We start from the raw sequence: 25,742 nt of genomic DNA, 5'->3' as shown, positions 1-25,742 counted from the left end.
ATGGTCAGTATCTGTGACTCTGTTCTCTCTTGTCTTGGTCACTTTTACCACATAGAAATCCTCTAATGTCCTGCTTGGAGAAGAGATGGTAATAGAGGTGGTTTCCAGTGTACCTGGAGCTGAATGGCTGAGAGGTATAACATTGAATAAGCAAATTTTGATTAATCCCCCTATTTCGAGGACAGTGTCCACTCCCTCAGTTGTACCTGATGTCCCTATGTTTAGAGTCTTTTTTCTTCATCCTCTCCAGAAGAAAAGCTTCTAGTCTACTCTTGGGGAAGGAGAGAGTAGTAGCCTGGCTTAATGAGGTAGTAGAGAGGAAGTGGGAGTCTAACTATTTTTTATACAGATCATCAACCAATTATCTTTTTTTCCCCCCACATGTACCCCTACTTTTGGTGGGTGCCCCCAGAGCCTGAGCCATTCTGAGGTTCTGCAGTGTAGTTCACTGGGCCTCCCTCACTGTTTGCTTGAGTTTCAGCTATCTCTGGTCTGCTAAGTTATTTGCTATCTGTTCTTTTTAGCACTAAAACTTTGCTGTCACCTTTTCCATTCTCTTTGCCATAGTGTATTTGTAGCTTAAAAAATCCCTTTGCCAATATTTTTGAGGATTTTAGGAGGAGTGACAGTAAACCCTTGTGGTTAATCCACCATGTTTAATCAGAAGTTTGTGTTTCCTCTTCAACCCCCTGCCCCTGCTCTACTTCAGTCCTTATACCAGCTAACTATTGATTAGCTGCCTCTTGGCAGACCACCCCATGGTCTAATCAGTCTTTATACATGGTCAACAGAGTAGCTTTATGACAAGAAATCCAACATCATGAGCTTTCCTGCTCCTCTGTTCTTTGCACACACTGAATTACTTGCTTTTCCTCCAATGTGTCATATGCTCTCAAGACTTTGTCTTTACACATGTTGTTCTCTTCTGGAGCCATCCTTCCCTTCTATGCCTGTTACAAGCACCTCTTCATCCTTCAAGTCTCATATTGAGCACCACTTCCCAAGCAGAGGAATGAGCTAGCACCTCCATGCTCTCTACTGGTTCCTGAGGGCTCCTTTCACATGGCATTGGATTTATCATTTAAGGGCCTCTCCTCCCAACTACACACAAACTCCCTAATGACAAGGCTTATGGACTTCATTTTTTATTTCCTAGCACCCAGAGCTTTATCTGGCATGAAACAGAAAACCAAAAAATAGCCTTTGATTACATGAGAATGAGCTTGATTTTTCCCGAACAGAACAAACACTTCACTCTTTAGATGAATTAAGAATCTATATTAGAGAATATACTGAATTAGAGGAAAGTCTATATTGGCTAGTTCTAAAACCCAGATATGTGTTGTATTTGCTTTTAAGTATACAGAGTGAAGTCTAGTTAACTCCGTTTGTAATTTGTATGATCCTTCAAAAACTGTATCAGAGTGGTTTACAATTAATATATTGATCACCACCCCTAGTAGTAGCTTATTCTCTGATGTTTGTGTGCTGGTTTTGCAGTGCTAGAAAATAAATTATTTTCCTAAACTAGGGAAACATTTTCCTTACAACATTTTGATGTCACTATTAATTTTCAGAAAAGACTTTTTATTCATGGGCAGTATAAATAGAAACATAGGAATAAGAATGCAGAACCAACCTTAGGTGGGAATAAATACTGCCTTGCCTGTGATTGTGCAAGGTGTACAAGCCACATGGCATTGGATTTATCATTTAAGGGCCAGGCTTAGGTACCATCCCCTCATATTTCACTCCTCTTTTTGTATAAACTATAAATTGCTATATGTATTTGGTGCTATTATTATTGTTGTTGTTGTTTCAAAGACCATTCATTGTATTCTCATAAAATCTGTGTAGAAAGAAGGAGTGGTGTGCTACATAGGTTCTAAAGATAATAAAGAGGCTCCAAGAGGCAGAGTGGCCTTGCCAAGTCACTAGGCAGTAGGTGGCCCACCTCTCAACCAGTCTGTGCTGAGACCCTACTCTTGTAGGCCCAGCTCTGACACAGCCTATAGTCTATACAAGTGAGGCAGCACCTCATCACTCACCATGACTGTGTACTCAGTTTGGGCTTGGATGGCATCCTTCAGGAGCAGCAGCTTCTCCAAGTCCTGTAAACAGACCAGAGACACAGCCACAGAGCTTTAAGAGGCTGCTCAGTGATAAACAAGCCAAAAGAGCTGGTTGTTATGGAACTAAGCAGATGGGTGGTCTCCTTGAGACTCCTAAGACAGAGCAGGACTTACCGGCATGTCAGCCTTGTGGTCAGTGATGGCTTTCACAAAATTCAGTGCCTCTGGAGTGGCCGATCGAATATTGTCCACCCGTCCCTCTTGGAATCGGCGAATGGACGCACTCTCGTAGGTGGGCACGAGTCTCCTGTGGAGCCTGCACAAGATGAAGGATGAATGGCAAACGGTGATGCATTCTCAGGGACTCAGGAATGCTGAGAGAAAAATAGCTCCAGCAGGCTTTATTTTTACAGTTCTGACTTTAGTTGGCATAGTATTTCATTTTAATGTTAATAGAATTCTTGAGGAGATTTCCCAAAGACGAATGTCAGGACGTCTCTAATATGAAGAGCTATGTACGTTTCCATACATTGGTGATACTGCACAGATATAAAATAAAGAAATGACTGGTAGTTTAAAAAAAAATCCCAATCTGGTGGGAAACCTAGAATTTTCTGTGAGACCAATGAGTGATTAATAGCACAGAATGGAGTAATTGTGTAGTTAATCATTCACATCTTTGAGAAAATCTTATTTTATTTAAAGCGATTCATTTGTGACCTATGGATGAAGGTGGGGAGAGGCCTCAGTGATCATGGGTGTAAACTGCTGCACAGGCCCACCTGTTCAGGGAAGTTGGGCTTCCAACAGACCCATGGGCACTATGGCTGAATCTCTCTTCCCTCAAGTCTGTGATGGAAACAGCAGTGGCCACACCACCACCAGCCAGGGAAAGTCTCTTCCTTGGGCACATGAACCAAGCAAGCACTTCTAGGCTTGCATACCTGACTGGCACACACCTTTTTCTACTAGTTAGTAAAGTCCTAGATGTTGGGTTTGGGGGAAGGGCACAACACAGAACACAGAGAAGAGTAGTGACAGCCCAAAGTCACACAGCAAATAGTGGCTATGTCTTAGTCTCTTCAGGGCACATCTCTTCCACACTGGGTGAGCTCTAGGAGGGAGAAGGCCAAGTCTGATTCAGCATAGTGCTTGGCTCTGTATTGCTTGGTGAGCAAGTGAATAAACTTCCTGTACACTTACATCTCATTTTCCCAAGACACTGGCAAGGAGCTCATTTCCTCTATCTCTATGGCCCCTGGAGGCAAATGCAATGCCATGCACAAAAGTAGATGCCATCACTGGCTGGTTACTGATCAACCCCAATTTAGGCAGCTTCCAGGTTTTTACTGAATCCAGAAACATTTTTTTAAAAAATTGTTACAGTTTAGATTCTGAAGAACGTTCTCCATGGGAAGCAGATCATATTTCAGCTATTCAATGAGCCCAGGAGCCTCTGCCACATCCATTCCTGGCCATGTCCAGTGACAACAAAGATTGCATGGGGAGGAGGTGCTCTGTATAGGTTCCACCAGCTCCTCTTGGTTATAGATTTGAAGCTCTAAAGTGCTCATTGAAAAGTGTCCCCATTTATGGCTCCAGCAGGACCCCAACCTTATGGCCCACTTCAGACAGTTGCTATCTGAGTACCAGAATGGCACTGACTACAGTTCCAGATGCCAGGTCCCGCCATAGCTCAATGCTGGCGAGGTCTCTGTGTCCCGGTCCACATGTGGGGTGATGTCAGCTTTTCTCAAGGAGCCCTGAGAGGACAGATGCTCAGAATGGCTGCTCCTTTCCCTGTGAGTTATAGCCCTGCATGGGACACTGGGAACCAAGATGCTGTGTCCACATGGGTGCTGCCTGCTCTTTAGTGAGACTCCCTTGTCCAAGCTTTATCACAAAATCTTCTTGTGTTCCTCTGGATTTTGCAAATAGAAAGAAGGTCTGGTGGGGAAAGTACTGTTTACTAGCTGTGCCAGTTTATGAGCTATTGCTTCTGGAACTCTGGAGCCACCTGAAGCCAGCCCTATCTTGAGGAAGATCTACTTTGCATGTTAGTTTTAGCCTGCTATAAAAGGCGAGTGGGGCACCCTACCTGCATTCAACCCTTACTCTCTATACTTCACCTCTTCTCCAATACAGAACTATCACTCTAGAGGTTTTTCTAAACCACAGACCTGACTATGCCACCCCCAGCTAACACTCCTGTAGTGTCTACTTGTGTTTGACTCAGTACTTGATGCCTACTCTGTGCCAAGAGTGTGAGACACCCAGAGTGTCATGCTTGGGGGAGACAGTCTAGAAAACAAAATCAACAAATCAACGAAGAAGGCAGTTCACATGAATAATAATTACTATGAAAGAAAAAGAGAATGCAATGGTATGATAGAGAACTGGCATGGGGGCCTGAGGTGGCTCCTTCAAAGGGGTCAGGAAAAGCCTCTAAGGGCTGACACCTGAGTGGTGGGAAGGACCTGGCTGGTGAAGAGTGGTAGTGACAGGTAGGTAGGCAGAGGCACAGCAAGAGCAAATGTCTAGAGGCAGGAGAGAGCTTGGGGGAGGACCCCAGAAGAGGCAAACTCACAGGGAGCCTTTCTAAGCCTGGACTTTGTTCTAAGCATACTGAGAAGCCATTGGGAGGATTCAAGGTGACAAATAATATAATTTGATTTGCATATTTCCAAGTTTACACTTTATGAAGACAGGATATAGTGAGCAAGAATGGAGGGAGAGACCCCTGGGGAGTGTGCTGCAGTTGACTAAGCATGAGATGGCAGGGCCTTGGGAGGGGCTGATGGCAGTGGAAGTGGAGGTGGAAGGCAGAGAATGGGTTTGAGAGAGACTTGGAGGATGAGAGATGGGGACAAATCAAAGATGAATCCAAAGTCTTTAACTCAACCCACTGGAGGATGCTAGTTCCATTTTCTTATCTAGGTCAGAAAGCCGGTGGGGAGATGGGGGACATGTCACAGCTACAGGGGCCCAGGTAGGCTGGGTGAGATCAGGAGGAGGAGCATCTCCTCAATTTGATGTCCCCATCACCTGCCTGGCCCTAGTTAGCTCTGTTCCTGTCTTGTAAGCTCTGTGTCCTGGGCCATCACTCACTCGACTGACTGACTGTGACATCCTTACTTCTCTTTTCTGAGGTTGGATTCACACCTTGAAACCCAGTTAGGTGGCACCTCCTTCCATGTAGCCTGCCCTGGTCATCCATCTGTCCTCTGGGCCCCCAGAAAGTTGCCCTCCCTACAGTATACTTCTATACTCTAGAGTCTAGAACAGCTTGTCAGTTAGCCTACCTAGGAAGGCTTTGCTCACCTGTAGAAGGCCAGTTGGAGGGCCACCTGAATAAAAGCATCAGGGCTGAATTTCTGCTTCTTAATGAATGTTTTTCCATAGTTGTCAAAGTTATAAACAGTGAAGTCCAGATTCTTTACTATTCTGTGGGAGAAAAAGAAAAAATGCTTTTATTGCATGCAAAATAGAATTCACAAACCACAGAGTCTAATCAAGTTTCTTGAGCCTGATCTATGTCCTAGCACTCTGGAAGTTCAAGACACAGCGCCTTCCTTCCAGGAATAGATTGAGGGTCAGAGACAGTTGTTGACATTTGGAAGTGGCCAGATCAAGGGACTTTGAGCTGAAGATGAGGCTTGATTGGGCAGGATGGTGGCCCTGCTCTGGGGGTGGAGGGAGGTGGGCCTGGCTGAGGGAGGGTCACCAGGGCAGGAGAGTCATTTGCATAGGTAGAGAGAACACTACCCACAAACAAAATTCTAGAAGCCTGCTGCCCATAGAAGGAGGCCCGAGAGAAGCCATTTATTTGACCTGTTTGGGAAGGTGTGCTTAGTATCCCTATGGATTCTTTTGGCATTTTGGCCATCCTGCCAAATCCACAAACTCTTTGTCCAGGGAAAAGCCTGTTTCTCAGATGGCTACAAGCAGCATCTCCTTACTGAGACTCATCCATGTTGTGCTTTGGAAAGGAAAGTCTAGAGCCTGGTCTCTAGTCAGTGTCATCCCAGCAAAGGCTGCGTGTCTGGTCTTCACTGGTGACTAAAAATTCATTATACCCAGAAACTGCTGCTGCAGCTTCCATGACATGCCCAGGTCTTTGCGGCTTACAAATATTGTCAGAGCAAAAGGAAGATTCCCTTAGTCTATACTGAGACCCATGAGCACTGGTCTCTCCCTTCCTGCCCCCGAATCATGACCAGGCTCCTCCTCCTCAATGAATTTGGGGTCTGGGCTGACAGCCTGGTGGAGCAATATCCAGTAAGGTCCACACCATCCGTCTAGCAGCCATGCGTGAGTGCAGAGCCCTAGTGGGGCAACCCTGGCTCCCCACTCACATACTTTCTCCCTCAGGACTCCATGCTTCCTGCCTGCCCCTCTTTGAATTATTCCTCCTGTTTCAGGTGAGCTTAGCTCTCAGTGGGGCCACGCCAGGTTCTGGAGACTCAGCAGGACAGAGAGCCAGTTCCCATTAGAACTCACTCCTCAGTCTGGCCTGTTGACCCACTGTTCCCAGACAAGCTGAGCTCATGGTTACCACAGCATCCTGGAAACCTTTTGCCCAAGCTTTGCCCACCCATTTCCATGGGCAGCTCAGGACCTCCCCCACCTACAGGCCTCTCTCCAGAAGGAAGAGCTGGAGGCCTCAGGATTAAGTGGGGAACTGGTCTAACCCTTATAAGTGAGCAGGCTCCTCCTTCCTCTCAGGGCTCACCAACGTACTGACTTACTACCCTAGTGGCCTGCTTATCCCAAGAACAGCTACGTAAGGTTGAGATATCAGCACCACTTTATGGGTAAACACCTACAGCCTCTCCCATCCTTCCACAAAAGCTAGTCAGCCTCCATAACAGCTTGCAGTGGACCTGTCCTCCGTACCCCTCAGCATCTGAGCCCAGCCACACTCTGTCCAGCTCAACTACCCTAGTTTCACAGTCTCCTCTATGGCTCCCCAAACCCCTGCACAAAATCCTCTAGAGCTCCTTGCAGCTTTCAGGCCCTGTGATGTAAGGAATGTGAAGCTCTTCACAATGTGGCCCCAACTTCCCTTCAGTGCCCCAGCTCTGGCCATTCTCTCAGTTGCTGGTCTCCAAAGCAGTCTGGATCTCTTATGAACCTACCCTTTCCCACAGCTGCCTGAAACACCAACTCGTCCCCATCCTTCAAGGCCCATCTTTGTAAATCCTTCCCTCAATGTCCTGGCAGAGTTCAGCCCTCATGTCCTCTATGTGTTCACATCTGTAGGTCTCTCTCTGGTTTATTGCATCATACACCTTTGCTCTGGAAGTCCACTTCCTCTGCTAATGGAAGGAGGACAGGCCCTATGACACATTCATTTCTGTGTCCTCAGAGCCTGGCACACACTAGAGCCCTGCACATATGGGTGAATGAATGAATGAATTACTCACTCTCACTTCCTGAATGAGGGAATGAACAACCAAGAATCAGTTGTCAGCCCCTGGTTCCTTTCACACCTTGCCACTGCCAGGACTCCCCCCTAAGAAGGGCCCACATCTGTCCCTGGCCTTCCTGCCCGAGTCCGTTAGGGCCTGAACTGTTCTTAGGAATAAAGGCCCCTTTGTCAGGTTGCAGTGAAAATTCAAGCAAATTGAAATAGCTTGGATTCAAATGACCTATTCAAACCAGTTGTTTATTACTTCCTTGAAAGCAGGGGATGATTTCCCCAACTTGACTCTGCTCAGTCAGGTGAAACCTATGAAAAAAAAAAAACTCCACGTTTGCATTTTATGGAAATAATGGATTCTTCAGCAAGGTTATTTTCCCGAGAGTTATAACTCTCCTTTAGTTTGACTACATTTCCATGATACGGTATGGGGGCAGAGGAGCTGGGGTTTCTGGAACCTTCCTAGGTGTCTCAGTAGCTGGGGTGGGAAAGAGTGACCCATGGAGCACATCCCCAAAGGAGACTTAACCTTCTTCTTACCGCTGAAGTTTTTCTGCAGAGGAGGCTAAAAGGCCTTGAATTTCTGGGGAGCATTTCCACCTCAGTCTCCTGGGGGCCGGCAGCTCGCTGACGGAGTCAGCTCGGACCAGCTTCTTGCTGCTCCTCATCCTGCAGGCACAAAGAAATGACCTTCTATGGCCCTGTGTGCCAGAAAGCTAGGGGCAGCATGTTTCTCTGCCCTCTGCAGTCATCTCAGTTGCTGGAAGTTCAGTGGGTATGTGCTGCCCCCCATCCCCTAATCCACTGCAGAGAAGCCACCCGAATTAGCAAGTGGTAGAGCCAGGACTCCATCTAGTCCACCTAACTCCAAAGCCCATTATTTCTTTTCACGTTTTCCTGTTTGACTGCATTATACCACTAACACTTATAAAACATTTGGAGAGAAATTGAAGCAAATGGTGCCGTGCTGTCTATGAGAGTTGGTTTGGGTTTCAGAGATCTTAAATCTCTTCCTAAATCATGGAAGAGATTCAGAATGTAGATCAGGGAGAAGTTTCTAGAAGGAGAGAATGAGCAAAATTGTAAATGAAGAAAGGAACTTGGTGTATTTAAAGGACAGAGAAGCCTTCTGACCAGCCAGCTTAGAAGGGAGGGAGAGACTCAGCTCAAGGGGATGGAAGGAGGTACAGCTCTGAGACCTTCCCTCTATTCTGGGTCATCAGTTGGCCCAGCTCAGACTCAGAACTAACAACAGGGATTGATCTGAGCTTCCCTGGACCAAAGCATATGTTCCTTTTTAGCTGAGAATTCTTTGCCAAGCCCCTCCCTAACTGCCCTAAACTTGGCAGAAGTTGGTCCCTTCTGTCCATGGCTGATAAAGTGTATGATGTCTCATTAAACCTGGTTTGCAAATTCATCTTTTGCTAATACATTTTCCAGACTAATGTAGGCCCCCATGGCCACTCCAATTTTTCTTGGCCTAGCTTGGTGGCTGCTGGGTAGTCTGGCTTTGCCTCCACTGCTGCTCTGGAGGGGTCCTGCCTCTAGACTCACATATGCTTGAGCAAGTGCTCCGTGCACTGCACCAGGACGATGCCGTCGAATGGAGAGTGTTCACACACCACGCCGCAGGTGCCATCCCGGCCCACCACAAACTGCAATGAGGAGGAGAGAGGTGACCAGGCCTTCAGTAGACTCTGTGTTTCACACCCGCCCCATGGCTCCAGGGTAGGCCTCCTGGCCTCTCAAGGGACTTTCTCCTCAAAAACACCAAAGTATGTGATCTTCTAAAAAGATCGTTACCAGGGCCTGAGAATGTGGGTGTCTCAAACAGATCTAAACTATGTGACCTCCTTTTCAGAAATGATCTGGGCAGTGAAGATGCAGCCCAAAGTTTCTTGGCTGAAGTAGCCCAGTGATTGCTGACAAGCTTTGCACACTCTCCCCAGGTCGTGGGCAAATCCTTTCAGCTTCTGTTAGTCTTGTCTTCCCCTCTCAGTGTGTGTCAGGGCCACTATATTGTACTCCGTTGTGTGATGATGTGTTTGATGACCCCTATGTGTTGATTTTATTCCCAGGATCTAGACCAGTGTCTACCCCATAGTAGGTGCTCAAGAATTTTGTTGAATGACTGAGTGAAAGATAACAATTTAATTTGAATGGCATGCAGATTCCTAGAGAGAAATAAAACCTCCCTTGATGAGAATGAGCAAAAGGTGTGCTGAGGGTGCCCCATTAACTGCTGCATGGGCTTTGTGTCAGGGACCTGAATTCCATTTCTGATGTTGCTGCCTGCTAGCTGGGAGAGCTTTCACAAGACACTTCAACTCTCTGGCTTCAGTCGGCTTGCCTTTAAAATGGATCCATTAAAGCTGGTACACAGGATTGATATAAAGACTAGAGAGAAGGTATATGAAAGGATCACAAGAACTGTAGATTACGCGTGATTTTTTTCATGACCTTACAAAGGCTGTATTTAGCTGACTTGGAAAAAGAACATACTCGGTGCATAAAAGAACTGGGACAAAGTAATAAAAATGAGATTTGATTCTTAAAGCAAAACCCGAATGAATTAGGGTCATCTTGTAACCCATCCAGCACAACATCACACTCAAGAGTTACTAGGCCACCATCCCAAATCAAACAAATAAACAAGCTATTGAAATCTTTTCTGGGGCACACCTGAGATGACTCCATGTCTCCCCAATCTCTCACATAGTTGTCAGTTGCCCAAAGCTTTACTCCCATTCTTCAAACTTCCCATAGAGTTTCTCTCAAAACTCATCCCTACAGACTCTTTTCTCTCTCCCTTAGAGTCCTCTACCTTTCTCGAGCCTTTCTTCACATTCAGAGACCATCGGGCTTCTCCAGCTCACCTGCTAATCTGTCCTGCCTTGAAGAAGAGCCCAGAGGTGTGCACAGTCACCCATGTGAGGCAGGAGGGAAGCACTGTGCCCACTCACACATTAGTGTTTTTCTGTCCCTGTCATTAAAAGAAATAGAGGCAAATGGTGCCTTTTAAAAACTGCTACAAAGCTTTACTATGTTTCAGGTCTTGTACATCCATTATATCATTTCACTCCCACAGCTGCTCCGTGAAAGATTACAAGCCATTAGCACTGCTGGTGGAGGCTGAAACAGCCAGCACACCAGCAAGAGAACTCATCAGAAATTGCAGAATCAATATGCAAATCAATAAAAAGGATAACCTGCAGAATGTACAGGACAGAGAAAGAGAAAAATAAGCCCAAAAACGCTTATCAGTGTGAGTGATGCTAACCCAAACACAGAGATGGTCGGCTACTATTTAATATGGTCATTGTGAACGTGTAGTGGCTTTAAAAATATACAAGATTAGATTCAGGATTGGCATGCTGGGGAAAAAAGAATGGAAGAATAGGAACAAATGGTCCAAACTCGACCTCATCCCCACCTGTGTGAGTGTTTTTCTCCAGGTCAAAGCGAGTGTCTTGTTTCTGGCTTGATGTCATATGAATGAAAAAAATATGAATTCCTTTATTTCATTTTATGGCTTTTCTTCTGTGGAGATGCTGGGTTGCTCTACTTCTCAGAAATGGAGGGACATGTGCTAAAATGGCCAGACAAGGGCGAAAGAAAAGCTAACATATCTGGACATCAGATGTGATTCTTGCTGAATGTGTTGAGGATTTGTTCAGTGGGAGCCTGAGGCATGCCCACACCTTACAGTGTACAGGGAGATGGAAAATGAGCCCAGGTCCCACCCAGAGAGTTCCCTGGCCTGGCACAGGCTGCAGAAGGTTAGGTAGTTTGAGTTGGGTTTAGCCACTTGCTCTTGAGAAAAGTCCTGGCCAGTTCATAGGTTCATACCAATGGCACATCTCTAGTCACTTCAGCTCCCTTGGCCCCACACGCAGCATCCTGGGCAGCAGAGGCCAGTGAGTGAGTGTGCCAGATATAAGCACAGTGCTGGCTCGGGCCACTGGCCACGCCGCAGGGGATGCTTACCTGCAGTGACTTGTCATACCAGCGGTTTGCCCCATTCTTGCTGCAGCCTCCACCATGAAGGAGCTGGAGCGCCCTGTTGGTGTCACTGAGCTCCAAGCCCCCTGGGGCATCCAGGCAAACTAGGCAGATGCAGCGCTCAATCATGTCCAGTGAGTCCCGGTTGGTAGAGTCTGCAGGGCAGACAAGCAAAGCCTTAGCACTGCCCCACCTGAGGCCTGGGGTTCCCTCTGCACAGCCCCATGTACACCAGAGGCAGGCAGATACACACATGGACACCCAGATCTTGAGCCAGTCCTCACCCCTCTCCTATTCCAGTTGGTGGGCCATGAAGTCAGCCAGACTGTCCTGAGCTTCTGTACTAACCCCAGGGCTCAGCTCATCCTCAGAGTCCCTGCAGTAGTCCCTCCCTCCAGGTGTGGCCAGTTCTGCCTCCAGATGTGTGGTCATTGGTCCTGCTTGACAGGATGAAGGGGGCTGCTGTAGGGCCTTCTCCATGGATGTTAGACACTCAGACCAGCCTACGCCAGGGGAGGAGCTCCAATCCCTTCATTTAACAGCACCCCCCCCACCCCACACACACACACTAGTACCCAAAAGCCACATCTGGCACATAGGCATGTTTATTTGTCTTGAACTATGATTTTCAAACATTAATTACTAGAATTTAAAATTAGTCAATTTCATATGAATATTTGAAGTAAGAGAGTAAGAATGCTTCTCTCCCTGCCATCCAGCAGTTATGTCGATATAGAGGGCAGATGGAAGAGCCAAGCTGCCCTGAACATGTATCCAGATGGGGGTTATTTCAGGCCTGTGGAACTCATTAGGACAAATAGGTTAAAAGCCACTGAGTTGTGCAGGAGACGTGTCACCAAAGGAACTTGACTCCTCCATGGGAACATTGGGCATGGAGTTCCTCCCAGAATAGAGCTGGGCTGGCCAGATGGGCTGCAGGCAGCCAACTCCACCAAGCACAAGAATGTTCACAAAGCCTGTCCAATGGGACCCGACCATGGCCATGGCTGGTGCTGCTGTGTGTCCCCTCTCCCAGTCAGGAGTCTTTACAGTATTGATTGTGTTCTTTTTTCACCATCCTGTACATGGTGTGGCATCAGGACCCAACAGGGAGGCTGTAAATCTCCCAAAGATCAAGACTTCTGGGCTAGATGCTGTAACAGGATGAGGGTTACTGCCACACTCCACAAGTCCCAGAATATTCTATGCATGGGAAAATGGGGAGTGTGGTATTTGGAGGCAAAAGGGCATCATGTGTCAGAGATTGCTAGTTGCATATTGCAATATCCATTCCCCTTTTAGTCATAGGGTGCCTGGTTTTCAGCTTGGCCTGGGGACAGCCAGAACCAAAGCTACATTGCCCAGCTTCCCTTATGGCTAGAAGGAACCATGTGTCTAAATTCTGCCAACAAGATCTAGAAACATGATAATGACATCTTCCAAGAAACCTCTTTAAAGATAATTAGCATATGCTCTTTGCCCTTCTTCCCACCTTCCATTCTGCGACCTAGAACAGAAGTGTGATGGCCAGAGCTCTAGTCTCCATTTGGAACCATGAGGATGAGGGCCACGCCCCTGCAATGAGATGGAAGAACACTAGCCATTATGTATCAGCTCTGGCTCACCAAATCTAATCCTAACTTATACTGTTATATACTGGTGATGTTGAGTTCACATTCTTACACTGCAAGAATTTGCTGGAGCTGAGAAGCTGCACCCTTGGTTTGCCACAATCCTCTATCATTTATTTATCCCATTTGGTTGCTACATTTAAATTCCAGGTCCTTGCCCAGAAGCTGTTCTCTTTGTGGGAGAGAAGCATACTGAGGATTCCTCCAAGATGACAGTCAAATCCTTCCCTGTTCCCTTTTGTCCCAGCATCAAGGCACTCACTTGGGTGTCCCTGGCCCTGGGTGATGACTTTTTTATTTTCTGTAGTCAGCCTAGGCATGCAACCCTCTACATGTGCAGCCACATGCACCTTTCAGCTCCTGCCCCTCCCCCTCGCCACCAGGATCCCAGTGACCACTGAGTCAGAATGCCTGCTTTCAGAGCCCCTGGCTCTAGAGGCTTCTCTTCTTCCAGAACCTCAAGCTAAGAATTATGCCCATCATTGATCATAGGCATCTGAAATCTGCCTTCCTGAAGTTCAAGGAATGTATGGGAGCAGCATCTGTTTCTACTCTTAGGCTCAAGGTCCCCCTTCATCTTCTATTTATCAGCCAGATCCTGCCTATGGGTCAAAGCTAAGCATAACAGCGTCTACCCTGGTCAGTGGGAGGCTGAGTCCACACACAGCTTATGCTGCCAGTAGGGGACAACTCCAGGAATGCACCTGTCCTCTTCTCGGACTGGCTAGGGACAAGGGGTGGCTATCGGTGAGGTCCTGTGTGCTCCTCCTACTCTTGGCCTCGCCCTGGCCTCTCTGGGCTGCTCCCTCACTCAGGCATGTGATGAGTTCCCCTTGCTGTCAGCCTTGAGTGAGGCAATCCCTAAGACCCTGCTCTGGGATTCCTCAACACTTGCTGGGCACACAGATGCTAAGGCCACCTGTGCTGTTCCCTATTTCAGCCCAGGTGATTACTCCAGTTTCATGGAAGGTTTCCACATGTCTTCATGTGAAAGGAGTCTCTAGTTCCCACCCATCCCATTCCTCCCACTTTTTGAAAATCCTGGGGGAAAGAGCCATCGCTCACAGCAGGCCTTCCACTCTGGAGAGTGAGCAGCAAGCCGGCCCATTCTCGGTCATCCATTCCTCCTTGTCTAGAATGAGGGTTTGGGGAGTACTGTCCTTTCAGATGCCTCTTGACCTCTATGGGGCTAGGATGACTCATCACCTTCCACATGGCCTCTTGGGCTCTCCTACCTCAGTCTGATCAACTTCAAGGCTTTGGGCCCTGCCCTAAGGAGCTAAAGGTAAATGAGACTCTCATCATTTTCCTGGAGAAACTTGCTTTCCCTCTGCTCCTTAAGTGTGGTGTAGTCGCTGCATCACACCTTTAACCTAAAACAGTTCCTCCTGCCCATCAGGTAGAATTCAAACTTCTAAACACAGCCCCTGGGCTCCAGGGCTCACCTCTGTTGCCCCTGACTCCCTGCATGGACCTCACACCAGCCTCCTCCCACTCTCTGGACACCTGTGAACAGGATTGTCTCCAGAATAGGGGCCCTTCTCCCACTCTGCCTATCAAAGCTCTGCTCCTAGAATCCTCCTGAACTCTGTAATCCTCTAACAGTGCTGGCCCTGTGCCCAGGCATGGTGAGAGCAGCCCAGACAGAGTATCCGCCCTCTAGGAATTCTCATACCTGGAGCCACCTGCTCAGTGCTCTGTCCACCAGGCCAGCCTCACACAGCACTTGGGCCCACTGTATCCTACCTCATAGCATATGCCCCTATAGCTCATGACCCTGCCACTGTCCCCAGAACCCCCATGTTTCAAAAAGTCACTGCCAGTCCAGCCGCAGAAGCCCTAATCTGGTCCCCTTTCCCCATATCTATGAGCTCACATAGGGTGGGGCCTGAGTCATCACCTTAGGCAGACACAAGAAAGTATCCATGGCTTACAATGGACAGATGAGGCTGAGATCTGTGTGCACAGCTCAGAGAGGGGATCCAGAAGAGCCCTGGCAGCACACAGGAAAGGGCCATGTCCTCTGGAGGGTCAGAAAACCACTACTTTGGGGGCATAGAGCCTCATGGCAGAGAGAAGGTTAGGGAGGAGATGGGAAAGGATTCCTTACCCTTTGCAAGGCTCCAAACCCTGCCCCTCTCTGCTTTAGTACGAGTCCCTGCCAATGTCCATGGTTCCTGGCCCTGTACCGTGTGCTGTTCTAGGGGTTCCCTTGGGCTCGCAGGCTGGCCAGTGACTTCAGAGCATGGGAGGGCTTGGCCAGGCCTGGGTCAGATTCAAATACGCAGAGAGGAAGGGAGAAGCGTGTCAGGAAGGAGATAAGAGTGCTAAAAAGGTCTGAGGACTGGAAGGTAGACACCCAGGCTTCTGTGTGGAGCTTATGGGTGAAGGCATGCAGGACTTAGGTGAGGCTGGAATGACATTGTAAAGTGATGCTAACCTTTGTTGAACACCTAGTATGTGCCAAACATCAATCTAAGCACCCATACTAATGAATATGGAACACACACTATTATCAGTGCCACTCACAGGTGAGGAGCAGAGAAGATATGTGTCTTGCTTAAGCTTACCCAGTTAAATGGATGGAGCTGGGCTTGATCTAAACTCAATGCCTAGACTATGAGCAGATCATCAAGGATGGAATGGCAGCATCAGGAATATGGACTTCATTTAGCAACAGCAGGGAGCCACTGGAGGATCTGGGCACAGGTTGATGTGATCAGAGCAGAGTCTAGGATGCTTAGCAGCTTGGGAAGGCTGTGGGCCTGGAAGCCTGCCAAGTGGTCATAGGCAGCCCCAATGCTGCCTACCTTGGCTTTTTCAGCCATGTCCTGGTGAGCTCTAGGGAGCCCAAGCTTGGTATCTGCCTACTCCAAGGTTTCCTTAGGAAGAGCTCCAAGGCCAAAGTGGAGTGAGCAAGTTTCAGCTCTCCAGGAAGCCCATAGGAGTCCAACCAGGATACTGGGGAGCAGGCTTGACATTGCATTTAGATAGGAGAGTGGATGCAATGCACACTCCTTCCTAGCTAGGCAACTTGAGGCAGACAGCAAAAATGGATAGCTTCTTAGGCATCAGTGCCCCACCCTCCTCCAGACAGAAGAGAGGGTCCCTGGGAAGGGCTGAGCCATCACCACTGCATGCTGGTTGTGCAGGACTTTGGAGCTAAGCACCAATCAACAGGAACCAAGTCCTGGCTCATTAGACAGAGTGAAATGGAAGCAGGACAGCCGAACAGGGATGCCAGGTGGCCTTGCAAATGAACTCCCTGCACACAAGGAGCTGATCGGTCAAATGCTGACAAGTTTATCATGTAAGGCAGAAAATAAACTACAGCCTAATTCATTCACCATGACTCTGGTCCAAATGTAATGGAAACAGGGAAGTGGGCTGGAGGCACATGGCAGGGGCCGTTTGTCTTGTGACATCCTCATCAAGCACACGGAGGCTCTTTAATGTGGTAAATCAATCTTCCTCAAGGAGTCCTTGCTTAATAGTGAGAAGTCTGAGTTGAGTAATAGGAGGAGCTTGCTCTGCCACCCACGCCTGGGGAGTTGATGGCTTTGGCGATGCAGAAATTCCAGAGGATACGAGGCATTGGAGGGCCATGGAGCTTCTGTTAGAGGTAGAAAGCTTACAGACTGTGACTAAGGTGAGCAAAGGCAGAATCAACAAGGTACCTCTGCCTTTGGAGGGCTGCAGAACACTCAGGTGCTATTGTCTACCACACACACACACACACACACACACACACACACACACAGCCTTCTCTCGGATACTTGCTTCTTCTGATCTATTCCTTAGGAAGGTGGCATTGGGCACATTCTCAGAGGCTTGTAGTTTCTAAACCATTGACAAATCCATTTGAATATCTTCCCTACTCAGATCATATCTCCTTTAGGGGAAAAATCTGCCATCACACATCCTATATACTTCTTTATTCTATGGTTTATGGGGTAATCTTTATGCTCCCAGTCCCCAGAGGCTATGTGATTCTAACAAATGTATTTCTTGCCCAATTAAATCAGGTTCTTGCAAATCAGAACTGCTTTGACTTGAGATACAAAAGCTTCCTTAAAGAGCTCAAGAAAGAAGAATTTCTGCTTTCAGGACGATCAAGTGGACTTTTCTTTATTCCTACCACTAAAAACCCTGGACATTATATTTAAAACAAATGTAGAAGAGTCTTAAAGATGGAGAGAGGAAGGCAGAGTGACTAGGAACCTTAGGATCCAAGGATAGTGGGTTCCCTGGATGTTATGGACTAAACCGTGTCTCCTCCATCCATCACCATATTCATATGTTGAAGCCCTAACCCCCAATGTGACTATATTTAGAGACAGAGCCTTTAAAGAGATAATTAAGGTTAAATGATGTCATAAGCTAATATGCCTATTATCCTTATAAGAACAGGAAGAGACATAGAGATGTGTATGCACAGAGAAAAGGCCATGTGAGGATGTGGTGAGATGGCAGTCATCTATAAGCCAGGGAGAGGCACCTCAGGAGAAACCAACCCTGCCAACACCTTGATCTTGGACTTCTAGCTTCCAAAACTGTGAGAAATAAATTTCTGTTGTTTAAGCCACTCAATCTTTTGTTATGGTAGCCCTAACAAAAGAACACACTGAGTTTTCTGTTTTACCTGAACTATCCCAGACTTGGAGTTGAAGTAGCCAGCAACCTAAAAACACAAACAAGTGTGAACCTGACAAAAGTTTGCTCTCTTTAACTAAAGGACCAGATAAGGGGCAAGCTAGCAAGACAGAACACTTTTAGATAATGATAACTTACCCCCTCACTCCCATGCCAGCAAAGATTGAGTGAAGAGTCTAGACTTCCATCATCATCACTCTTTAATGAGGCATCTCATCTTGGATAGTTTCAGAGAGGGCATGGTCTCAGATGGAAGCTGGGACTTTCTTCTTCATTAGGTGGTAACTACTATCACAGTTGCTCTCCATACAGCATCAGGAGAGACCATGTGGGGAGATTGAATTCCCACCCCCGACTAGTAACAAGGAGTACCCTCCCCTGGTGTGTCAACGTAGACCACATAAAGAACCAGGACTTCTACAACTACCAGATGTAACAAGGTGGCACCTGCCTCTGCTGGAGCAGTGTCAGAAGAAGTCAGCTAAAACAAAAGATTTGTTTTTATTTTATTTATTTTATTTATTTTTTTTATACCTACAGCACCTGGTCTCCGTAGGTGGTCTCCCATCCAAATACTAACCAGGCCCGACCCTGCTTAGCTTCCAAGATCAGATGGGATTGGGCGTGTTCAGGGGAGCATGGCTGTAGTCAGGGTGGTATGGCCGTAGAAACAAAAGGTTTAAATAAGGTCCATAGTTTTAGAACATAACACATTCAAGTTTCAATAGAAAAATCACTTGCCATACCAAGAACCAGGGAAATCTCAACTTTAATGAAACAAGACAACTAATAAATGCCAACATAGAGATGACAGAAATGTTAAAATTATTTGAAATTATTTTAAAATTAGCTATCATAAAAATTCATGATCACATGCAAAACAAATAAAAAAAAAACAGAGAGTCTGCAAAAAAGTAAAAGATATAAAAAATAAAGCCAAATGGTAATTTTAGAACTAAAAAATATAATAGGCAATATAAAAAGCTCAGTGAATGGGCTCAATGGCAGAATGTAGGGGGCAGAGAAAAGAATCAGCGAACTTAAAGATAAGGCAATAGAAATTAGTCATATGAACAGAGAGAAAATAAACTAAAAACAAAGAAGGAGGAGGAGGAGGAGAAAGAACAGAGCTTAAGGGATCTGTGGGACAAAAGATCTAACAATCACGTCATTAGAGTCCCAAGAGAAGAGGTAAAAGAGCAGGGCAGGAAAGTACTTAGAAAAATAATGGCTGGAAACTTCCCAAATTGGGCAAAAGGCATAAACCTAAAGATTCAAGAAGCTCAGTTAATCTCAAACAGGATAAATTCAAAGAAATCCATACTAAGGCATACCATAGTCAAACTTCTGAAAACTAAAGATGAAGAAAAAAATCTTGAAAAAATCTTGAAGCAGAGAGAGAGAAGGAGATAGAGAAATGACACTTTACCTATAGGAAAAAACTTCAAATTACAGCGTATTTCTTATCAGAGACCAAGAAGGCTGGTGGCACAACCTTTTTCAAGTACTGAAATAAAAGAACTGTCAATGTAAAATCTCATATACAGCAAAAATATCCTTTGGGAATGACGGAGAAATCAAGACATTCTCAGATGAGGAAAAACTAAGGAAGGAAAAACAACATAAAGTGTAAAAATCTTAGTAAATAAATTTTCATTCTCTTTCTGAGTTTTTAAAATTATATTTCACTGTTGAAGCAAAAATTATAGCACCGCCTAATGTAGTTTATATTAGAGGAAATATTTATATTAGAGGAAATATTTAAGGCAATTATAAATGAGGGAGAGTAAAGGTATGTAAAGGGTGGTAAATTTTCTATACTTTACTAGAAGTTACAAGATTTCAGCACCAATAGAGTGTGATAAATTATGTATATATAAGGTAATACTACAGAACCACTAGAAAAAGCTATACAAGCAGATATACTAAAACATTACAGATAAATCAAGATGGAATTATAAAATATGTTCAAGTAACTCAAAGAAGGTAGAAAAAAAGCAAGAATGAAAAGCAGAAATGAAAAACAAAACAAAACAAAAAATAAAATGGCAGAGTTAAACCACAGCATATTAATAATTATATTGACAGAAATTGATAAAGTAGATTAAAAAAAAATGTCCCAGTTATATGCTATCTCCATAATTCACATCAAATGTAATGATACAGGTTGCTTGAAAGTAAAAGAAAGGAAAAGTATATATCAAGCAAACATTAATCAAAAGAAAGTAGAAGTGGCTATATTAATATCAGATTATGTAAACTTCAAGCAAAGAAAATTATCAGGATATTACATTTTTAAAAAAGAATCAATCAACCAAGAACACATAACAATCCTAAATGTGGTATGTACCAAACATACCACAAAATATTTGAAGCAAAAACTGACAGAACTGAAAGGAGAAATAGACAAATTCATAATTGTATTAGGAGACTTCAACACCCCTCTCTTGATAACTGATAGAACAACTAGACAGAAAGTAGGTAAGGACATAGAAGGACTCAACGATATAATCAATCAAGAAGATCTAATTGACATTTAAAGAACACTCCACCCAACAACAGTAGAATGCACATTCTTTTCAAGTGCCTATGGAATATATGTGTCAAAGTAGACCATATCCTAGATCATAAAACACCCTCAACAAATTGAAAAGAATTAAAATTACACAAAATGTATTCTTTGACCACTGGAATCAAAGTAAAAATAAGTAACAGAAAAATATCGGGAAAAGTTATTTGGAAACTAAACCATATTTTCCCAAATAAAGCCATGGGTCAAAGAGGAAGTCTTAAAATTTTTTTTTAAAAATTAAAATGAATGAAAATAAAAATATACCATATTAAGATTTGTGAAGCCCAGCTAAAGCATTTTCGAGAGGGAAATATATAGCGCAAATGCTGACATTAGGAAAGAGAGAAAGTCTCAAATGAATAATATAAGCTCTCACCTCAAGAACCAAGAAAAAAAGATGAAGTAAACACAAAGCAAGCAGGAGGAAGGAAATAACAGAGAGCAGAAATCAATGAAATTGAAAACAAAACAAAAAATAGAAAATCAATGAAAAGAAAGCTAGTTCCTTTAAAGATCAATCAAATCTCTAGGAAATCTGACAAAAATAAAAAAAAGAGGGAAAGACACAACATCAGGATAAAACAGGATATCATTATAGACCTTGCAGACATCAAAAGCTTAATTGAGAAATACTATGAACAACTCTACAGACATAAATTTGACAACTTAAATGAAATAGGCCAATCCTTTGAAAAGTATAAACTACCACAATGTACCAAATATAAAATAGATAATTTAAATAACCCTATAGCTATTAAGAAATTAAATTTGTAAGTTTAAAACTTCTGAAAGAGAAATCTCCAGGCCCAGATGGTTGCACTGGACAATTCTTCCAAATGTTTAAGGAAGAATTAACACCAAATATACACAATTTCTTCTACATATTATAAGAGGAGGATACTCTTCTCAATTCATTTTATGAACCCAGTGCTACCTTGACACCAAAACAAGACAAAATACAAACACACACACACACACACACACACACACACACACACACACACCGACCAACAGACCAGTAATCCTAATGAACATAGATACATAAATACTAAACAATATATAAGCAAATAGAATTAAGTAACATAATATAAAAAGAGTTATACTCCATGACTAAGTGGGTCTTATTCCAGGTATGCAAAGCTGGTTCAATATTTGAGAATGAATCGATGTAATCCATCATATTAACAGACTACTTAAAAATACATGATTATATCAATTGATGCAATGAAAGTATTTGACAAAAATCAACATCTACTCATGATAAAATCTCAACAAGCTAGGAAAAGAGAGGAAGGAACTTCCCCAACTTCATAAAGAGCATCTACAAAAAAGCCTATAGCTAACATCATACTTAAAGGTGAAAGATTGCATGCTTTTCCCCAAAGATCAGGAACAAGAAAGGACACCCACTCTTACCACTGCTGTTCAACACAGTACCACAGTACCAGAAGTTCTGGCCAATGAAACAAGGCAAGAAAAGGTAATAAAAGGGATACAGATCACAAAGGAAAAAGAACTGCCCATATTTTCACATGACATGATTGTTTATGTAGAAAATCTTAAGGAATCTGCAGAAAAAAAAAGCACTAATAAATGAATTCAACAAGTTTGCAGGATACAAGATAAACATATAGAAATCCATTGAATTTCTGTAAATCAGTGACAAACACATGAACATCAAAATTAAAAATAAAATACCATTTACCATCATGCAAAACAAATGAAATACTTCAGTGTAAATCTAACAAAAATTACAGGACTTGTATGCTGAAACTACAAAACACTAATGAAAGAAATCAAAGAAGCTCTCAGTAAATGGAGAGATATACCGTGTTCATGCATCAGAAGACTCAACATAGTGAAGATGTCAACTCTCCCCAAATTGATATACACATTCAACACAGCTCCCATCAAAATCTCAGCAAGACTTTTTGTAGATATAGAAAAGATTATTCTAAAGTCTATGTGGAAAGACAAAAGAACTATGATAGCTAAAACAATTTTGAAAACAAATGAAGTTGGAGGAATCAGTATATACAATTTCAAGACTTATTATATAGCCACATAACCAAGAACACGTGGTATTGGCAGGGAGGTGAACACATAGATCAATGGGTGAGAATTAAAAAAACAAGAATAGACTCATATAAATATAACCAACTTATTCTGACAAAGGTGTAAGAGTAATTCAATAGAGAAAGGATTCAACAAATGTTGCTGGAGCAATTGGACACCCATAAGCAAAAAAAAAAAAGGCCTGGATATAAATCTCGTTATATATATATATATACTACTTCAAAATGAATTGTCAATTTAAATATACAATGTTATGTAAAACTTTTAGAAAAAATATAGGAGAAAGTCTTTGGGATCTTGGGCTAGGCAAAGAATTCTTAAACTTGACACCAAATACGCAGTCCATTATATTGGGCTTTTTTTACTCAGTGAAGCATCTTATTAGGAAGATGGAAAGATAAGTTACAGATTGGGAGAAAATATAAAACCATGCATCCAATAAAAAATTTATAAAGAGTACATAAGCAATTCTTAGAACTCACAGTAAAACAAACATACAACAACAACAAAAACCAACAATCTAATTGAATAATGAGTAAATGATATGAAATTATATTTCTCTAAAGAGGATATAGAGGTGGCAAATTAGCAATAAAAAAAAATCAACATCATTAATTATTCAGAAAAATGTAAATTAAAACTATAATAAGATATGAATATAGACCTATTAGAATGACTAAAATAAAAAATAGTGACAACACTGAATGTTGTTGAAGATGCAGAGAAACTGGATCACTCATACATTGCTGATGGGAATGTAAAATGACATAGTCATTCTGGAAAAGGTTTTAGCAGTTACTTAAAAAACTAAACATGCAGATATCATATGACCTAGCAATTTCATTCCTGGGTATTTTTCCTGAAATGGAAATTTATGATCACACATGAACCTATGTGTATATGTTCATAGTAGTTTATTTGTAATAGCCAAAATGTAGACACAAATCAGATGTCCTTCAATGGATGAGTGGTTACATCACCCATTGTGATACATCCATACCATAAAATACATGAAAAGGAATGAACTATTAACATATGCAACAACTTGGGTGAATCTCCAGAGAATTATGCTGAGTGGAAATAAACTAAATCTCAAAAGGTTACATATTGTATGATTCCATTTATATAGCATTCTTGAAACAATAACAACATTATAGAAATGGAGAACAGATTAGTGATTGCCAGGGGTTAAGGAGGGGACAAACAGGAGGGAAGTGGATGTGGGTATAAAGGGGTCATTGTGGGGATGGGAATGTTCTCTATCTTGACTATCTCAATGTCAATATCATGGTTGTGATGTTGACATACTAGAGTTTTGCAAGATATTAGCATTTATGGGGAAAGGATACAGGCAAGATTACATCTCACAAGTGCATGTGCATCTACAATTATCCTCAAATATGTTTAATTTAATTTCAAAAAAGACTGGGGCCAAAAATTGCTCCTTCCTCTGGGCTCTAACTACCCTTCCCACAAAGGCGGATGTTAAGAGCTATCAGACTTCCAGAATCAAGGGAGGGGTGGCGAGTGGAGAAGGGCAAGAAATACAGGAAGAACACCTCACAGCTGCCTTGTACTACAAATACCATTGTGCTGCCTATGATTTCATGGAAAGCGAGGGCCGGAGAGATGGTCACCATGGGAAAATGAAAGGAGAGAAGTGTCTGTAGTCTGTGCTCACAGGGCATGTGGTTTGTGGGGAGACTGAGGGAAGCAAAAGAGCATCCCAGAGTTAATAAGGGTTGGGGTTTCATGCAAGGAATACAGGCTATTCAGTCTGAGGCCACAGGCCACTATCACTGACTGCATGGACACTGCCCATTCAACAGGTGCACATTTTCAGTTCATCAGGTTTTTCTAGAGAGGTTGTGTCCCCAGAGTATCTCCTCAAATCTAATAAAATTTACTTCTTAGCTAATACCCTCTGCATACCAGGCACCTGATCACTGCTTTGCAGCCCCTCCAAATCCCCTTGGTCCTATCCACAAGGAGGGGCTGCCACCTCCATATCCTAGCCTAGGGAGCCAGGCTCCAGAGGACAGCAGAGACATCAGGGCAAGGCCAGGCCTCTTGCCCTAGACTATGTGCCTCTCCCAGTCTGGATGCTCTGGTCCATAAAAGTCTTCATGCTTCCACTGTGGGAGCAAGGCATTGGCTCAAGCCCCATCTTCCCCCAAGAAAGAAAATAGCATTCAGCCTCGAGAGCCCAGGAGGTATTTCTGGGCCAATTAAATCAGAGAGGCTGTTATTGCTAATGTGTAATTGGTTTTTAAAGCAGCAGACTTGCCAATCTCTGGATGACAATATTTAAATAGCAAAATGCCCCATTCCAAGTGGTTCTTGTAAACCATGACCGATGCCTTCTGCAGATGCAGCCACCTTCTGTCATCTCCCTCCTTGAAAGCAGTGGCTCAGCTCTAAATGACTGCTGGGGATAAATATTTATGGGACTGTGTAAATGGAGACATCTGCTTCCAAGTTTGTTGGCAGGATCTCCACAGCAGCACCCAGGAAAGCTGGTGGTGGGGGGGGGGGGCTCTCCGAGCTGGCTATCCTTTTCCTACAAATTGACAAGTGCTGTAGTCTTCCAGACTCAGGGCCAAATGTCTAATTAAATTTCCAGACCAGGATAACGGTGTTGGTTCCTCCTGGGTTCAGGAAGCCATAGCTTTGCAGCTTGCTGGGGAGGGAGGTCCTGGGAGGATGTGCATGTCCCTCCTGAGGCCTCGAATCCCACCCCTGACTGCCAGGCCCTGCAGATCTCAGGCTTGGAAGGCGGATGCCCCAGGGTCAGTCCCGGCCTCACAGCTGACACCACCAAGGGTGGGTTATCTCAGCCTGTGGAAGACCCAGCCTCCTCCATTCCATGAGGTTGAAATCTCCCTTCATGGGCTATAATGAAGACCTAAAGCAACAAGGGACCGAAAGTGCCCAGGGCAGGGCCCAGCATCAAGGGGGAAACTACATGCACAATAGCTGCTAACATCTGAACAAAGGGGTCCCATACTGGGCTGTGAGTGTTTAGACATATATATTCCTTGGGTGCACTCTTGTCTCACTGGAAAATCACTGGGGCGATGGAATCTATTTTTGTTTTTTGTTTTTTTTGTTTTAAGGAGTTCTTGAGATGACCCCGATGTCGTTAGCCAGCTCTAGTCACACAGACGTTGGCTCACTTGGGTTTAGTCTCAAGTCCCAGTGGGCACAGGAAGCCCTCCTGGGTTATGACAGGCAGAGGGGTGAGGTCCCCACATGCCCTCAGGACTCCTGTTGGAGGCACTCCTTTGATTTTATTCCATCTACTTTTGTCCTAA

The 25,742-nt window shown here is 44.2% G+C and overlaps 1 protein-coding gene and 1 pseudogene across 1 annotated transcript in view; both read right to left on the bottom strand.

Moving 5' to 3' along the window:
- Window positions 1-25,742, bottom strand: part of CHAT (choline O-acetyltransferase) — a 44,767-nt gene that overhangs the window by 5,498 nt on the left and 13,527 nt on the right. Inside the window, exons 7-12 of the mRNA XM_039872453.1 lie at window positions 11,482-11,651; window positions 9,049-9,149; window positions 8,035-8,163; window positions 5,394-5,516; window positions 2,247-2,388; window positions 2,049-2,111 (exon numbers count right to left, since the gene is read on the bottom strand). Of these exons, the coding sequence (XP_039728387.1) occupies window positions 2,049-2,111; window positions 2,247-2,388; window positions 5,394-5,516; window positions 8,035-8,163; window positions 9,049-9,149; window positions 11,482-11,651 (728 nt within the window). The remainder of the gene's footprint in view (window positions 1-2,048; window positions 2,112-2,246; window positions 2,389-5,393; window positions 5,517-8,034; window positions 8,164-9,048; window positions 9,150-11,481; window positions 11,652-25,742) is intronic.
- LOC120609837 (uncharacterized) lies at window positions 18,312-18,430 on the bottom strand (annotated as a pseudogene).

The sequence above is a fragment of the Pteropus medius genome, unplaced genomic scaffold, assembly GCF_902729225.1.
Source record: "Pteropus medius unplaced genomic scaffold, Ma_sr-lr_union100, whole genome shotgun sequence".
NCBI lineage: Eukaryota > Metazoa > Chordata > Mammalia > Chiroptera > Pteropodidae > Pteropus > Pteropus medius.
Note: the sequence above shows the minus strand (reverse complement) of the source record. Positions and strands in the feature narration are given on the sequence as shown.